Raw genomic sequence first — 18,736 nt, forward strand, 5'->3', positions numbered from 1 at the left:
CAGATGGTGGCAATGCATACACAGAAGGATGGATACTGGTTGGGGGAAATACTACCAGTTTGAGAATGGCTATAGGCACACTGACACCACGAATTGGAAATTTTGAAATGTATTGTTTGATGCATATGTAGTGCAGACAGTGTTATATGGAGTGGAAGTATGGATGGGGAGGCAGTATTTTAGCATCTACATGGAATGAGATTGAAAAAATGTAGAAAGCTTTTCTGCGCAAGCACCTTGGTGTCAAACCCACTACCCCATACTGAGTGCTTCTATTGGAAACAGGTAGGAGGCCGATCGAATTTCATGCATTGATCATAGTTATGCAATATTTGCTAGAGATGTAGCAAATGCCACCAAATAGACTACCTTATAGAGCATGGACTGCCAGCACAAAGCTTCAAAAGAATCACAAAAGTAAGATCATTTGTATAGGGTGGGCAACAGACATAAGGAAATGGTTTAGCCGATGGAAAGTAGATGCATACTTGACCATGCCGCCTGAAAAGGTCACCATGCAAGAATTTCAAATGTCCCTACTGAGCACTTTGCAGACCCACTACTTGACAAATGAAAAGAGGACAAAGCTGGAGTATTATCAAGACAACATAAACCCTTCATGTTGGTCTACATACATGTTCATGAAGGCCTCTACTCAGGCCTACATTAGCACACCTATTCCCCTTCTCTATCGCATAAATATGGCCAGGTTTTTGGCACCAAATCTCATACGCTTGCCATAGAGAAGGGAGCTTGGATGCATCAGCTCAGACATGCCAGAGTTTGTACTCTCTGCGACTTGTAGTCAGTTGAGACGGAGGCACATGTAGCTTTACAGTGCCCCCGATATGCACATATCAGGGAGGACTACCAGGAGATACTGGAGGACTCTACTCATTTGACATCTGTTCTCTCTACTGCCTCTCTAGCAGCGTTGGGATCTTTTGTCACCCGTCTTTTTACATGTCATGAGGAACTCATAGATTCCTGACCCGTCTTTTTGAGGAGACTTTCTTTACATTGTATTGAGATGGTCCCATGGGTCATGTTTGGCCCCCGTGGACGTTAATAAATTCTACTTCTAATTCTCTCTCTCTCTCTCTCTCTCTCTCTTCTCTGAGAGTCTCTCAATATGGTCAATAGTATCAAAGCAATTGATTAGGAAAATTGCAATAAGTTTATGGGTGACAGGATTGGTGCTACAGGAAGCTTCAGATCAAAAGATTATCTCTCCATTGAAATCTGATCATGCCTTGATTCTTCGTAATCATCTTCTTTGTAATCGCCTTCATCTTCTTCGTAACCGCCTTGCAATTCATGGGCTTCGACCTATAATCAAACACACAACTGAGGTTAGTTACAATCCAAGCAAGAGGGATGTTACAGAAATTATATTTCTAGTATATCTTACTTTGGACATTATTATTTTAGTCATGTGACTGTGGCAAACTCAATATTATGTTTGTCAAAGTCAATATTATTAAAAATTCTTAACTTTAGTTGAAATTTTTGCAAACTCTAGTTGTTGCATTTTTCAACTTGGATGTCTCAAACAGTTTTTCCTTATATGTTTTCCTTTTCTTACTTTTTATCCAATTGATGGAATTAATTGTATGGCTCAATTATTGATGGGACTTTTTAATCTAAACACACACACACAGGCACAAGCACATGCACATAGGCACACACACGCACACGCACATGCACATGCCCACATACACACACGTCGATCAAGGGTTGTGACTTGTGTCCTACATATAGGCTTCGCTCCCCTCTTCTCCTCTCCTTGCTATTTCCTTTCACGTCACAAAAAATAACTACCAGCCTTCTCATATTCACGCAAATGAAGATTCATGTCCATTGTCTATCCTTCTCGCTAACGTGCACTCTTTGCTTCTTTATCGCTGTGCATGTGCTCCAACTTCCTTGACCTTCCATCATAGTTTTCCCTCTTCTTGCCCTCCCCCACCTCCTACGCCTTGCACTTCTTTGATCTGCACATTCCTCCACCCAAAAAATATCTACTTGGCCCTCCGGATTACCATTGCTCCATCTATGGCTTCTCATGGCTTGTTGCACCTCTATGTCTCATGCCCTTTTTTTAAATCCTACTCTCTCTCTCTCTCTCTCTCTCTCTCTCTTTCTCAGAGTCTCTCAATATCATCAATAAAGAAGCTCCATTTATGAAGAGGCTCCATTCATTGTTGATGAAGAAGAAATACTAGAACTTGAATGCATTATTGATAATCAACAAACCTTGACCCGAAAAGGAAATATCTATACCAAATATTTGCTCAAATTTAAGAATCATCAGAGAGATGATGCTCAGTGGTGGATGCCTGAGCGATCCTTCCAAACTTTTCCAAACCTCATTAGTTCCTATAATCAAACACGCAACTGAGGTTAGTTGCAATCCAAGCAAGAAGGATGTTACGGAAATTATATTTATAGTATATCTTACTTTGGACATTATTATTTTAGTCAAGTGTGACTATGGCAAAGTATTCCATAGGAGCTCATTGGACGCTGTGGGGGTCCTAGGGGATGCTTTGTATGGTTAGTTGGGGAAGCCTAACTAGCTTGTGTTTTGCCCTGCTAGATGGTTGGTATTGTGGGTGATGGTTGGGATTATAGGTGATTGCATGTTAATACTGATGTCGCTAGTGTTATTGTTGTTGTGCTTGATTATTGTACTTTGAGCACTGCTTATGTTGGGATCGGTTGATTAAGTGATCCGTTTAATCGATTGTTAATAACTAATGTAATTAGCAGCTTGAGTACATGTGATGGAACTCATAGCGAGGATTGGAGTTAGTGTGAGGGTACCGGTCGAGGTATCGCACAACGCATCTGTTATGGCCATGGGCCAATTTTGTATTTCTTTAATATTGCAAAGTTTGAGCAATATAGTTTAGAGAGGACATAAATCAATTTTGGGCCCAAAGAGGCTATGCAAAGCAAATCCCTTATTTTGGAAGAGGAGGAAGCGTGAGCCACTCATCTAGGGGGGCGGAGATTGTACCCAGTCTGCTTGTCACTATCAATCTGTGATTTTGTTCTTCTTCTCCAATTGAGATAAGTGGTGAATTTATGTGGAAAGATCTCCTTTTGGTTTCCGTCCCTCACTTGTGGAGTTTGTTGCTCTTGAATTGGAGAGACGGGGAAGTTATTATACACATGATTGGAATTTACTGGCAGCTCGATGGATATTTGTGGTCTGTACTCGTAGGTTAGCGAAACATCTTGAGGATCTGTTGAGCAAGGTCATTGTCACATGTAAGCAAAGCTGAGGATGGGGTTCATACGTCACACATTCCATGATGAGGTTGGTCAATTAGACAAATGCAAGTGGAATGCACCTAATGGCATCCTTTAGCCCCAGTTGTGCTAGCGAGATAACTCATGGATAACTTTGGGTGATTTGTGCCCACCCCTCTAACGCTCTATGATGTACCAATCACATGAAGGTGAAGCACCAAAAGATTTGCAAGCATGGACGATTGGGCGGGCAGGGAGTCTGAACTGGGTTGTGTTCGGACAAAGGTTTCATGGTTTGCAACAGGCGAACAGACAAGGTTGGGGTCCGGGTTGGTGGGTGCTGCTTCAGCATGGTCGACGGGACATTGTAGTTGCATGCTAGTAAGGTTGTGTTCACACCATGCGCCCGCCATCCTCCAAAAGGTGGTGTGGAGAGTAGTTGGCCCAATAGGAAGGACAACTGGACAGTGACACAAAAGATTTGTGCTCGACCCATGAAGGCCACCCACTCGATGGCCAACTCTTCCGATTGTTACATGATTGGTCCATTCCATCTGCGCCAACCGCTACACCAATCGCAGGTCCGTGACATAAATCAAACAGCTTGATGACAACCCACTCGATGGCCAACTCCTCCAACTCTTACATGATTTGGTCCATTCCATGCGCACCAAAACGCTACACCAATCACAGGTTGGTGACATGCCTGAAGACCGCCCACTCCATGGCCCATTTCTCCAGCCATTACATGATTGGTCCATTTCATCTGTGCAAACCGGGATGCAAATCACAGGTCTGTGAAATGTATGCTGGAGAGGTGGTAACCCGTCTCCAACTTTTCTTCTTGCGGAAGGGCAAGGGTATATACTTAAAACGAGAATAGGAACCCTGTTTGTAAGTGAGTAAAAGTAAAGGTTGCACCCATCTTCATCTTCCCCTGCTTCTTAAGCTCTGCATCGCCATCGCCATCCTCAAGCTCTCCATCTCCATAGCCTTCCCCCCTCCCTCCTCCCGCTCTGCCTTTCCCTTTCCTTCCCCCCCCCCCCCCCATGCCTATTTAATTCCCACCATGCCTCTCTTCATCTCCGACTCCGAACTCCGGGCTCCTGGCGTTGACGTCCCCCTCGTCGTCCAGCGCGCCGATTCTCACATCCGTGACCTTCAGCAGCAGCTCGAGACCCACAAGGCTCGTGCCGATGCTGCTTCCATCACTGCCGAGCAGAGGTGTGCCGTTGTCGAGCAGAAGTTCTTCTCCGTAACCGCGCAGTATAAGCAATTGGAAAGTGAGAAGACGCAGCTGGATGCCGCTCTTGGACAGCGATTGGCGGAGCTCGCGCAGGCGCAAGCTCAAGTGCACAAACTTGAGCTCGAGTCGGTGAGTTACTAGAGGCTTCGATCTTAAACATGAGTGACTTATGTGGTCAGGACCGGATAAATATATCCCTGCTTTTGCAGAGAAATGAGCAAAACAATTGGCGGACAATCGATAACTTGAGAGCATTATTTGTTGGATTAAAAAAAATTATTGCAAAGGACTATGGTTTGTGTCATGCCACCGCGGGAGACTTGTCTCCTGCTCGGCAAGACTAATTAAAACAACGCATTGCATGTTCGTGCGCGCTATTATCTCCCTCTCCCGCTCCTTTCATTCCAACTTTCACTTTTTAGTGGGCTCATGACAGGAACATTTTTACGATGCCGTGTCATGATACTGTTTGGTAGATGCGCTGGAACCAGTTTTTCTGGGTGTTTTACGAATACTTTTGGACTAGTTTCTACAAACACCTTGGAGTTTAGGTAATTTTGTTTACACAGCATCAAGTGGGCTTGAAAACCAAGCTCTGGATGATCTCCTCTCCCGATTAAACCCTTAGTCTTCAAAATCTCTACGACACTTTTCGTTGCCTGTGGCTGACACCTGGATCTACCACAATTATCTCTGGTCTTGGGCAACTGGGCCTCCATGAAATGGCCTCCCTGGCAGCTGTCTTGTCAGCAACTCAGTCTTTATGAAGACCTCTTCACCAACCATTACAGTAATTAGCAACTCCGGGGTCCTCCACCTTCTCTCACATGATATCAGAGCCAAGTGGTTTCTCTTGATAAGACAACTTCAAGAAGACCACAGATCAGTCCACAATTTAGGCCTCTCCATGCTTGAAAGAAGCTGCTCTCTTTACTGCTAGCCTTCGTCATGGCTGTGTCTGCCCTTTACCTGACAGAAACTCAGTACAAAAACTTTGTATAAATGGATGCTCAAGTATGTGTGGATTTGTATGTGTGAGAGCACATGTTATACTATGGTCTACACCCACTATTGGGTGCTGATGATGTCAATGGGGATGTCATAGTAGCTAGTCCTTGCTATGCGTGATGGAGTTAATGGTTTTCAACCTTATGAGTGACTATCACAAGATTGAAACTGCACTATGTTGTGTTTTTAGAGGATGAGTTTGCGAATGTTCTTGGATATATGATATACATCAAAAATCTGAATTTATACGATTGGATATATTATAGTCTTGCAAAGGTATATTTTTCTATCACCTTGGCGGACATGCTAATTCTTTGAATTTTCATCCAAGTGGTGATCAGCTGTTCAACTATATTTACACGTGTAGAAGCCCCAAAAGGAAAAAATTCTTCTTTGTAGATTTTTGGACTTTAGAACAACAAAAATCTGTGGATATATTCTAGTCTTGCAAAGGTATATTTTTCTATCACCTACTATATCGAAATATATCTTACGTGGGTGCAGAGGCTCCAACAGCTAAAAATTCTTCTTTGTAGATTTTTGGACTTTAAAACAACAAAAATCTGAATTTGTATGATTAGATATATTCTGGTCTTACAAAGGTATATATGACCTACATCAACATGATTGAAGGAGTCAACCATGGAAAGTACCTCAAGCTTACCTAGGCCATCATAGTGGTGGGATTGCAGCAAATAGAGCAGTCAGCTACTCAAGATCCAATCCGCCATATGGGAAGAGGGATCTATACCAAATATGGCAGCCAGTCCTAGATCCAATCGGTAGGAGGACGAAGAGGGAACCTTCAAAAGTGCTGTGTTTTTTGGACAACAAGTTTCCAGCGTTTTGTTTCTTTGTTTGTAGCAAGTAGAAGAATAGGAATGGCTTCGACCAAGTGCCTTCCCATTCCAACATTCTTGGAGGGCTTACCCAATGGACCTAACCACCCCAAGGTCAAGAGTCTCCTCACGTCTTGGAAACTGTGGAAGGGTGACTGATGGTTCTCTTCCAAAGAACCCGATAGGTGCTGCAACCCAAACCGGATGAAATCGCAATTCACTTTGGCCCTGTGGGATAGTTCACAATCAACGCGGGAATCCTCTGAAGCAAATTGCAGTACCCAAGGCAAGATGCCTGGCGCTGGAAATTCCATACACTCCTTAGGAAATGTGCTGAAATTGTAGAAATCGAATCGCCCACAAGATAGAGTGCTGGGAGAGAAGGGTAAGGAGCAAAACAAAGCACTAGGGCCCAGAAATAAGGGCTGGACCACCCCCGAATGTCTTTATTGAGAATAAGGCTTTCTACAACTGGCTCTCACAAGAGCATGGACTGAGTACAATTTGTGTGTTCTAGAGCTCTGAGGCTCTTCTTTTATAGACTTAGCCTCCAACTCGAGCTTTCTAATAAGTTGGGGCTAGCTTTTAGCTTTTTCCTAAGCCTAAATTAGGCATACTTTTCTTAAAAGTTGAGCTTTCCCTAAAATCAGCTTTAGGGGGCTTTTCTTGGAAATTGCGTTGAAATTCTTGCTGATTTGGCCTTGTGGGGTCCCCCATAAAGTTAGGTGTCCACATCTTGGTGCTTTTTGCCTTGTAGGACTTGCTTTTTGCACTTTTCCCTTAATTCTACTCCTCGTGGTCCTACACATTGCCACAAACAAAAACCAATACTTTAACCCGTGAAAGGTTAGACTAATGCATGCATTCTAGTTCTTGGACTATTTCTTGGCCCTTGTGGGCGTCCCCACAGTTTTCTTTTTACCAATGCAAGGCAAAAGTAAAAACAATAAAACTTATTCTTGGTTACCAACTTCACCATTTTTTGACCGAAGTCGATTCTAATAAAGATTACTCTTTATTTTCTTAGGAGACGTCCCAAATGGTAACATCCCCTCGGCTTCTAAACAGTTGTCCTCAATTGAAAAGCTTCTCGATACAATTGTAGAACTTGAGGATACGGTGAGAAGAATTCCTCATCTACCCACTTGGCATCAAGTGCCGAATAATTCTTAAACTTGACTAGGTATCTACGGATAACCTTGCCTCTGGGTCCTTTCTTCTCTGTATGATATACAATTAGTTCTGGTTGGAGGATCTCCTCCATCTTTTCCACTTCAGGTGGCTCTTCTTGAACTGGTTCTGTGGGCTCTGGTCCTTGATACTTCTTTAGAAGTCTCACATGAAAAGCATTGTGAATCTTCCAAGTCTCGGGCAGCTCTAGTCGAAAAGCGACTTCATTTATGACCTCACTAACTCTGAATGGTCCATAATACCTGGGAGGCAACTTTGGGTATACTCTCTCTTTTTCTTTCATCTTTTCATCTTTCTGAGCTGTGCTTTTTCAAACTTTAGTAACACCCAGTCTCCTTCTTGGAGATTCATCTCCCTCTAGTGCTTGTCTGCAGCCTTCTTTTGCTTTTGTTGGGATCTTTCAATTGCTGTCCAAACTTGAGAGAAAGCTGTATCTACGTCTGAGACATACTGGTCAGCTGCAAATATCTCGTCCTTTGTTATGAGGATAGGTGGCAGAATCACCTTTCCATAAATAACTTCTAATGGGGCTTTTCCTGTGGAGCTATGAATAGTGTTATTGTATGCAAATTCCACAAGAGGAAGATACTTTTCCCATTCAAACTCTGCTCGGATGCATAACACTCGAGAAGATCCAATACCGTGGAATTGGCATTCTCACCTTGTCGTTTGACTGAGGGTGAAAAGAAGATGAAAAGTCCAACTTCGTTCCCATATTATCAAATAATGCTCTCTAGAGTAAACTAGTCATCTTGGGGTCTCGATCACTAACAATTGACTTTTTTTTTCGAAAGAAACTAACAATCGACTTAGGCATCCCATGGTGCTTGAAGATCTGGGCCAAAAACAATCTGGCCATGTGGTCTGCCTTAATAATTTTTCTTACTGGAATGAAATGGGCCTTTTGCAATGATGGTCCATATCCCATCATTCCTATATCTGAATCTAGGAAGATTAATGATGAAATCCATGGCAATACTTTCCCATGGTCCCTGTGGGCGGCACGAGAAGTCCTGGGATCTTGTGCCTATCATACTTTACCTTTTGGCACATAAGACATTCAGTTACAAACTTGTGAATGTCTTTCTGCATCCTTGGCCAAAAGAAATCTCTCTCAATGGCCTGTGTAGTAGACAAAATACCTCGATGCCTTGCATAAGGAGGAGCATGACATTCTTCCAAAACTTTGGCTCGCATGTCTTGAGTTACACAAAGATGATCATCTTTCATGAGAAATCCGTCTTTTAGTGTATACTGGCTGGATGATACTCCTTGCTGAATATTTCTCATGGTCTCTCTGAAATTTGGGTCCTGTAGATAAAGCTCTTTCATGGCGTCCAAGTCCTGGTGATATGCTAGGGTGACATTATTCACCTTAGGCCTTCTAGATAAAGCATCTGCAACTCTTCCGAGCTCATGGAGTATAGACAATCTGAAAATGAAACATGGGCAGAAAATTTACCCACTTCATCTGCTTTTTGGAGATCTTGGTCTGAGTCAAGAAATACTTGAGGCTCTCGTGGTGGGTCTTGACTGTAAAGTCAGCTCCAAGAATATAATGCTTCCAAATATTTAAAGCATGAATAACTACCCGCATCTCTCTCTCATAAACACCCACGGAGCAGTTTTCGTAGAGCCTATCTTCACGATGACACATGCAGCTAGGGCACGACTCATACGAGGACAGGGAACCTTAGATAGGCTGGAGAGACAGTGCTTCCAGGCACACTTCCAGGATCCCTCGATGAAGGAATGGCTTTTTGATACACTAGTGAGACCGACAATCATGTACGCAACACCCTTTTGGGGATGTGACTTACTGGCAGTTGAGTGGCGGAGATTTGAGAGACTACAGGTTGTCATGGGATCCAGAATGATCAAGAGTAAGCCGTCGAGATCAAACAGGCTGAGTTCCTATGACACCATGGTAGATTGATGCCATCTTCCAGACAATGACATATCTACATATGGTGTGGGCCTTACCCTGATGAAGATTACCAAGGCTGGCGCTAGAGTCATCGAGATGGCTAGCTGAGAGCGGGATCAGCACAGCTTGGTATACATGGATCTCCAAATGGTTTTGGTCTCAGGGCATCAGATGGACCGCCTCCTCCCCTTTTAGTTAGTCTGGACTCCCCATCCCTCCAGATCTCACGAGATGAGATCAACCGCATCATACAGTTGGATCTACTTCAGCTATATACATCACGGACTTGGGGAGGGGACCATGAGTTTCCTATCATGATCCAGTTTTACCAGGACCACTTCCTGAGGATATCAAGTGATGGACTCATCAGGCCCCAGTATTTGGAGGACTGGTGAGTTACCCACGCGCTGAGGATTGCCATAGGACAGATGCGAGTCTCGTCTCACCAGTTAAGGATTGAGGCAGGGACACCCAGAGAGCAGTGGATTTGCAGGTTATGCACACTGGCAGTAGTGGAGACAGAGGAGCACTTATGCATTTGGCTTGCTTATTATGAGATCTGAGGACGCTACCACTGCTTCTACGAGGAGGGGTGTGGGTTCAGACCACTCTCTCGACTGATCTACTTCTACGATTAGGTGTGTGTTGGCCTCTTTTTGATGGAGATGCGGCGGCTTGAACCTGCAAAGAAAACACAAAGGAAGAGATGACAAAAGAGAAGGGAAAGCAACAGTAGCAACAAAGGCAACTCACACTACGAATAAACGCAGCAATCGGAGTGGCCTCCAAGTGGATAGCATTGCCACAAAAAAGCAAACCACCAAGGCCTCTACACAAGCAGCCCCGACTTCTACATCAACACCTACACTGGAATCTACATCAACCCCCACAGCAGTCCCTATGTTGGCATCCACACCGATCTCCACATCATCACTATCGCCAGTGCCATCCCTCTTGTCACCTACCTCAGCCTCAGGGGGAGGAACACCATTGTCCCCGAACATGGTAGTGCCGTCATTAGAGGTGATAACGTCACCAGCTGAACCAGGGACTGCCCCTTATGCCTCCTTCCTATCACCACTACCTCTCAGCCAGCCACCCTTCCCTTCATCAGCAGGTCTTGCCACGTCCACGCTTCTCGCTACGTCCACGCTTTTGAGGCCTTGTCACCCACCGCTCAGCTTACCTATCCCTTATTACAGCCACCCACTATTCAGCCCCATCTCGCCACACTTGTACCAACTCCTTTCGACCAGTTGCCATGGGGACCCGGCTACCCTAGAACCACCCCACCCAATGTCTGGGAGAACCTGTTGGTGGAGTTACATAGTGTTCGAGCACGAGAGGTTGAGCTGACTCGTTTCGCTGAGGAGCAGACCCGCTTTGCCTAGGAGCTGGCTCGCATTATACACGAGCAGGGGTGATGATCCACGGACTTAGAATGGATATTATACAGCTCAGAGAGGAGGTGACCACACTGAGGACAGCACTAGGAGACGATCCAGCGGGTGTAGTTGCTTAGATAGCCACGATGCAGTCAGCCATTGAGGAGACACCTAGGTGGGTGGATGTTGCAAAGCGGGCACCTTGCAAAGGGAACCATCTCGGCCACTATCATGGAGGAGAAACATAGGGCCTCAACATCACAGTAGGGGGGGTCCCCTACACAAACAAGATGCCCATGGAGGATGCGATTGCCTTTGTGACCACCACCTTGGGGGTCTTAGAGCATGCGATAGATGGAGCCTGGCGAGTACAGAAAGATCCCAACCGGGAGCAGCCACTTGTCATTCACTTTCGTGACGCCCAGGTGAGACTTGTAGCACTCCGACGTAGATCGGCCATACGGGACCACCCTTACAAATTGAGGAGCAATGTGCCCTTATGCAGCAGTGGGATGTGTCCTGCAAGGAGGGGAAGTGGGCTGTTGTTCGTGATGGTAGACTCTTGACCGGCCCTCGTCGTGCACCTGCTCGCTCTCCCACATAGGGGGGCGGGGTTTATGAGACTCGTGATACCGAGACCCTATCTTGTACCATTTGGAACTGTAACGGTACCTTATGGTGGAAATTTCTTGGAGTCATTTATATGTTGAGACATAGTCTTTTACACATTGGATATGGGAAGGATGCACGATCTTGTCATATATAATGGTCTTAAGCTATGGCCCTCTTTAGGTGGCTTCACTTGCTTTCCATATGGGGGAGGGTCTAGCGCAGTTGACTACATCATGGGATCCCCTGCCTTCACATCGCTCATCATTGACTTCTCTATTTTACCTCCCCCCAAGGGGCAGATCACACCTACCTCTTTTTCAGTATCTCCACACCTCGTCTCACGATACCACCCACCACATCGATCACGCACACCACTTCTCATGATATACACTTCGAGCATGACCTAGCACCCGTATACTCTGCATGGCTGTATACACTACTCACATACATTGATCACAAACCCTTACTACAGGACCGTGTTGCCTTGATTAGCTGCTTACTCCATGAGGGCTCTTGTAAGGCTCTTCGCCGATAGCTCCGATTCAAGGCCAAACATAACCTTTTGAGTGAACTAGACACGATACGCGAGTACTGTCTATTAAAAGTGGCAGCGGAAGATGCAAACAAATTGAAGCTACAGAATCACACAGAGAACACTAGAGACAACAAGATGTGCCACAAACAGATCTGCTGTAACTCAGCCCATAAACCAGGGCAGCAACTGAAATACAAAGTGTCCTGAACAGGATGAGAAACAGGAGCTACAGAAGGGGCTGAACTGAAGCAGAGGAAAGGGGCACAAGGAGGCTGCAGCCTGAGAGCACGGAGGCTGGAGGAGCCTGAAGCGAGGAGGCAGGAGCCTGGAAGCGAGGAGGCTAGAGGAGCCTGAACCGAGGAGGCAGGAGCCTGGGAACGAGGAGGCTAGAGGAGCCTGAACCGAGGAGGCAGGAGCCTGGGAACGAGGAGGCTGAAGGAGCCTGGAGTGAAGAGGCAGGAACCTGGGAACAAGGAGACTGAAGAAGCCTGGAGCGAGGAGGCAGGAGCCTGGGAAAGAGGAGGGATCTGCAGAGGGAGCGTGGGCAGCCAACAGGGCAGCTGAGGGGCTCAGGTAGGGACGGCCAGGAGCAGGCAATGACTGGAGCCTTGAGGAGCTACTGGAGTGAGTGAGTAAAAAGAGGAAGGGGGAGGGCCCTTATATAGGGAAGGCCAGGAGGGTCGGTCTAGTTGGCCTAGACCGACCAGCCTGGTCGGTCAGCCAACTGGGCCGACCAGCTGGTCGGCCAGGGGCTGGTCGGCCAGGACCTGGTCGGCCAGGGGTTGGTCGGCCAGTCTACCCCCTCTGGCCCCCTGCTTCGGCCCTGCTGCGTGGGAGCTGGTGTGCGCCCTGGAGATGTCAGTCTCAACACCCCCTCTCAGCTCCAGGGTGTGGCACAAGACCCAGAGAGCTGGCATGACGCTGGAGAAGGGGAGAGGAAACAGGTTTGGTAAAAATGTCGGCGACGTTGTCGGTAGTGGTGCTGAAAAGGAGCAAAATGGTACCGTCAAGAACCTTCTCTCGCGTGTAGTGGTACTGAATTTCGATGTGTTTTGTCTGAGCATGGAAAACCGGATTGCGAGCAAGGGCAATACAGCTTTGATTGTCACAAAAAAGTGTGGTAGGAGCGGGTTGCTGAAAACCACAATCGAGAAGAAGGCGCCGAAGCCACACAGCCTCACAGGTGGCACTACACATAGCACGATACTCAGCCTCGGTGGAGGATAGGGCGACCGTGGGTTGGCGTTTACTGGACCAGGAGATAGCCGCAGAGCCAAAGGAGAAAACATAGCCCGTGGTAGAGCGGCGAGAATCGGGGTCGCCAGCCCAATCAGAGTCACTCCAACCTCGGAGAGTGAGCGGGGAAGGAGAGGAACCACCGGCAGTATATAGGAGCCCGAAAGTAGAGGTCCCTTGAAGATAGCGGAGGAGACGTCGAGCAGCCTGCCAATGAGAAAGCGAAGGGGTTTGCATAAAGGTACTGAGGGTGCCGACAGAGAAGCCGAGATCCAGTCGAGTGTTAAGTAGCCAGATAAGAGAACCAACAAGCTGGCGGTAGAGGGAGGCATCAGGATAAGCAGTGGACCCAGAAGCAGAGAGTTTAGAGTTGGGATCCATGGGAGAAGTGATGGGCCGACAGTCAGCCATGTGGAAAGTTTCGAGGAGCTCGTGAACATAGCGCTGCTGAGAGACAAAATACCCCCTCTTGGTCTGCCAAATCTCAAGACCCAAGAAAAAATGGAGGAGGCCCATTTCCGTCATCTCAAATTCAGTTTGAAGAGCAACTTTAATGGCAAGGATATGATTGGTATGACTCCCAGTAAGTATTAGATCATCCACATAAAGAATGATGAAGGTATGAAGCTGTCCTTCATGAAAGAGATAAAGATTGGGATCGGCCAGAGAGCGATGAAGCCCTTGGCGGCAGAAGAAGGTATCAATACGCTGATTCCAGGCCCTAGGAGCTTGCTTGAGACCGTAGAGGGCCTTTCGAAGGCGACAGACCATGGAAGGAGAATGAGAATCAATGAAGCCGGGTGGCTGATCCACATATACCTCTTCTTGAAGATCACCATTCAAAAACGCAGATTTGACGTCCATTTGAAAAATGGGCCACTGATGGTGGGCCGCAAGAGCAAGGATCGTTCGGATGGTGCTCATCCGGGCGGTAGGTGCAAAGGTCTCCCCATAGTCGATGCCGGGTCGTTGGGCATAGCCTTTAGCCACCAGCCGAGCTTTATACTTGTCGACAGAACCATCAGAGGCGTACTTTGTTTTGAATATCCACCGGACACCGATTACGGAACGGTGTGAGGGATGAGGGACGAGGAACAAGGTCCCAGGTATGGTTCCGAAGAAGAGCATGAATTTTCGCTTCCATAGCTTGTTTCCAATGAGGCTGGGCCAGAGCCTGAGGAACGGTAGTGGGCTCGCGAGTGGCGAGGATGCGAGACATAAGGGCGTAATTGACATGGAGGGGATCAGAAGAGGACGGTGGGGGGTGGCGATGAGAGCGACGAGGCCCATCATCAGGGTGTGGTTCGGAGTAGGGATCCTCGAGACCGGAGGAGCGGAGAGTATCAATGAGCCATCGCGGAACACGTACTGAGCGGGGTTCCAAGGGAGGAGCAGACGAGGGTGGAGCTGGAGGAGGCGGCGGAGAAGAGAGAATAGGAGGTGATGTAACGGGGGACGAGGCAGGTGGAGGGATAGAGGGCTCCGGGGCATCGGACGGAAAAGAACAGGAGGAGAGTCGGAGGATGGCGGAAGGACCTGCTCGTCGAAAAGGACATCCCTGCTCACGGAGATAATGCGGCGGCGAGGATCATATAGGCGATATCCAGTGGAGACGGAGTTGTAGCCGACGAACAAGAGCTTGTGGGACTTAGGATCAAGCTTTCCATGATCAGATTTAGGAATATGAACATAAGCATCACAACCAAATACCCGAAAATGGGAAACATCGGGCTTAGATCCATAGTAAGCCTGATAAGGGGTCATGCCTGGAACCGCTGATGTCGGAGAGCGGTTAAGAGTATGGATCGCTGTCATCATGGCCTCGGCCCAGAGGGACTGAGGGAGTTGACTGTGAGTCAGCATTGTCCGAGCCATTTCAACGCCGGTACGATGTTTACGTTCAACCACGCCATTATCAGAAGGGGTACTTGTGTTGGCAAATTCCCGTTTGACACCATGACTACTCAAGAACCGATCAAACTCGAGAGAGGTGAACTCACCACCCTTATCAGCACGAAGAATTTTGAGTGAGTGGTTGGATTCTTTTTTGACCAGGGCCAGCCAGGTCTGGAAACGACTGAAAGCCAGATCCTTGTGGGAAAGAAAATAGATCCAAGAATAGCGTCTGAAGTCATCAACAAGGAGCATGTAGTACGAGGCTCCCCCTAGTGACATAACCTGCATAGGGCCACATAGGTCGAGGTGAACAAGACCAAGCGGAACGGTGGCACGGCGAGAGGCATGATGGGCGAATGGCTCGCGATGTTGTTTGCCCAATATACAAGAGGGACAGAGACCTTGGCGAGTGCCGACGTTAGGGAGGCCGAGGACAAGCTGGTCACGGAAAGCACGATGGAGAGCATCAATGTGTAGATGACCAAACCGATAGTGCCAAAGGTCGCCAAGGGAGGTGCCTGTAAGGGAGGGAAGGGCGACAAGCTTGTAGATACCATTGGTAGAATGGCCGGTCCAAACCGGCTGTCCGGTAGCACGATCGCGGATGGTAACAGAGGCCGCTTCAAACTCGACCTTCATATTGTTTTGACAAATCTGATGAACCGAAAGGAGATGAAAGCCGAGAGACGGAACATAAAGAACACGAGAGGAGTGTTTACCCCCTTTGCCATCAGGAATAATATCAAGAGAGCCCTCTGAATGAACAGGAATAGAGTGCTTGTCGCCGATGCAGACACGACCAGGATGAGGGGTGAGATCCTGGAGCAGCGAGGAGGAGGGGGTCATATGCCGAGAGGCCCCACTATCAACGATCCATTCACGAGCATCGGAACTATGGAGAGCCAATGACTCTACTGCAGGAAGGGGTACCGAATTCAAGAGCTCAAGGTGAACAAATGCAGGGGTGGGGGTAAGGGAAGCATCAGCCGCAGCGGCCATGGGTGCGTCAGCTCGTTTGTGTTTGCGGTAGGGACAATTGCGCCAATAATGGCCAGGAGTGCCACAGTGATTGCAATTACCTTTGGGAGCAGGACGGTCACTGGAGGGATCTGAAGAAGATGAGTTAGTGGCAGAGGACGGAGCATTCTTGGATCGAGGTTTGGGACGGTGGGCCACAAGAGCCTCTGAAGAACCATCAGAGGTTTTAATGAACTGTTCCTCCTGATCCATCATCATGGGGACAAGTTCCTCCCAAGTGATGGTGCTGAGGCGGCCCGAGGTAATAAGAGAAGAATAGAATGCTGCGTATCGACTGTCAGTAATAACATGAGATAAGAGAGTAATAGCCATATCTTTGGAGGAGATAGCCTTGCTTGCATGGAGGATGTCCTGATGCATGCTCTGCATTTTATTGATGTGGTCCCGTATGGAAGGGGAAGTAGCCGGATCGAGGCGACGAAGTTTCCAAGGAGATACGTTTCATGGGAGTGACGCGAAGGTACATGCCATCAAGGAATTCCCAAATAGCACGTGCAGAAGTAAGGTGCTTGATATGATTGAGAACCCCTGGTTGACAATTGAGAAAGATGAACGAGTGCACACGAGCATTCAATTTGTCCCAGATAAGAGAAGCATGTGGATCCTCCTCAGGAGACGGACGAGGGATCCCGGGATCAACAAACTCGGCAAGATCATAAGATTCCAAAACAGATGCCATCTGAATTTTCCAAAGGGAATAGTTGGTCCCATCTAACTGCCGAGCATCTGGAAATGTAGGAAGAGTGGGGATGCGTACAGGCTTGTCAGACTCTTGAAAGAAGCTGGACATAGGGGGAACGCGAAGATCCGGAGCAGAATCCTTTGTTTCATCAGCCATGACTGAAACCAGGGAGTGGACAGCAACCAAGGGCTGAAGAGAACGGGGCTGGTGAGCAGATCGAAATCTAGAACGGGGCTGCCGACAGGCAGCAAAAAAAAAAAAAAAAAGGGGAAGAAGAGAGCTCTGTAGTCAGCGGGAAAGAGAGTTGCCGACGAGGACAAGCTTCTTCACCAAGATCAGAGAGTATTCTGGTGCTCTGATACCATATTAAAAGTGGCAGCGGAAGATGCAAACAAACTGAAGCTACAGAATCACATAGAGAACACTAGAGACAACAAGATGTGCCACAAACAGATCTGCTGTAACTCAGCCCATAAACCAGGGCAGCAACTGAAATACAAAGTGTCCTGAACAGGATGAGAAACAGGAGCTGCAGAAGGGGCTGAACTGAAGCAGAGGAAAGGGGCACAAGGAGGCTGCAGCCTGAGAGCACGGAGGCTGGAGGAGCCTGAAGCGAGGAGGTAGGAGCCTGGAAGCGAGGAGGCTAGAGGAGCCTGAACCGAGGAGGCAGGAGCCTGGGAAAGAGGAGGGATCTGCAGAGGGAGCGTGGGCAGCCAACAGGGCAGCTGAGGGGCTCAGGTAGGGACGGCCAGGAGCAGGCAATGACTGGAGCCTTGAGGAGCTGCTGGAGTGAGTGAGTAAAAAGAGGAAGGGGGAGGGCCCTTATATAGGGAAGGCCAGGAGGGTCGGTCTAGTTGGCCTAGACCGACCAGCCTGGTCGGTCAGCCAACTGGGCCGACCAGCTGGTCGGCCAGGGGCTGGTCGGCCAGGACCTGGTCGGCCAGGGGCTGGTCGGCCAGTCTACCCCCTCTGGCCCCCTGCTTCGGCCCTGCTGCGTGGGAGCTGGTGTGCGCCCTGGAGATGTCAGTCTCAACACTGTCGTCTAGTATGCCGGAAGAAGCAGACATTTGTTCGCCGAGATGAGAACATTTTGTTTAGCAACATCTCCAAGGAGTTTTGGCGCAAGTTCACCCTCACCTCTCACCGACACTCAAGTTTGGCACACAAATGCATGCAGCCTCTACGATGTCCCTCACCAACCTGCGCCTGATCTCTCGCACTCACCCGCCCTGTCACTTGCACTTTGTTCACAAGAGGTGTTGTCAAGGATGTGGCATTGAAGCTCCACAATGGCCGAGCAAAAGATCACAAGGGACTCTATACTGAGATCATTGCATATGGGATTGACATCATAGCCCTGATCTTAGCAAAGCTATTCAATGACGCAGTATGCCTTGGCTTCCCACACGCTTCGACCCTTAACACTATAACTCCTATTCACAAGGCAGGGGACCCCATGAGCTCAGAAAACTATAGGACCATTATGATTAGGCATTGTTGCGCCAGGTCGCCATATAGAAGCTTAGCAAAATCGACTGGTCTTTTGTCTGTATCTCCTCAAATGCTTAACCAAACGAGCTCAAACTTCATCAGCAGCTTGCTTGTAGTGTCGCCCAACTCGTGCTCAGAGGAATTTGGAAATGAGTGACCACAGAGGCGAAATTATGCGATACATCGGCGGACTATTTTCTTGTTGGCACAGGCGATGGAGGCACAATTTCGCGACAAGCTTCGAGCTGAAGGTGCGCCCTACAGAGATTGTTCTACAGCACAAAGGGCTTGGAGAATAGTGAAATGACAAGGGACAACAAGCTCTCACAAATTTGGGGAAGAAATGGTGAAGATGGTAGAAGCTTGAAAAAGTCTAAATCTAGATCTAGAAC

At 47.8% G+C, this 18,736-nt stretch overlaps 1 protein-coding gene across 4 annotated transcripts in view; it reads left to right on the forward strand.

Moving 5' to 3' along the window:
* The first annotated feature begins 4,172 nt into the window (after positions 1-4,172).
* LOC147902058 (nuclear-pore anchor-like) overlaps positions 4,173-18,736 on the forward strand; it is a 194,651-nt gene continuing 180,087 nt past the window's right edge. For 3 of the 4 annotated variants that reach the window (XR_015540999.1, XM_087374650.1, XM_087374651.1), the window contains exon 1: positions 4,173-4,633. Coding sequence is in view for 3 of the 4 variants with exons in the window: in XM_087374650.1 (XP_087230776.1) it covers positions 4,328-4,633 (306 nt within the window). In the remaining variant the exon portion in view is untranslated. Of the gene's footprint in view, positions 4,634-5,729; positions 5,789-18,736 lie in introns of those variants that run through there. The other variant, XM_087374652.1, reaches the window with a different exon arrangement.

The sequence above is a fragment of the Dipteris shenzhenensis genome, chromosome 5 (assembly GCF_047967505.1).
Source record: "Dipteris shenzhenensis isolate YYH24624 ecotype China chromosome 5, Dip_SZ_1.0, whole genome shotgun sequence".
NCBI classification, from domain to species: Eukaryota; Viridiplantae; Streptophyta; class Polypodiopsida; order Gleicheniales; family Dipteridaceae; genus Dipteris; species Dipteris shenzhenensis.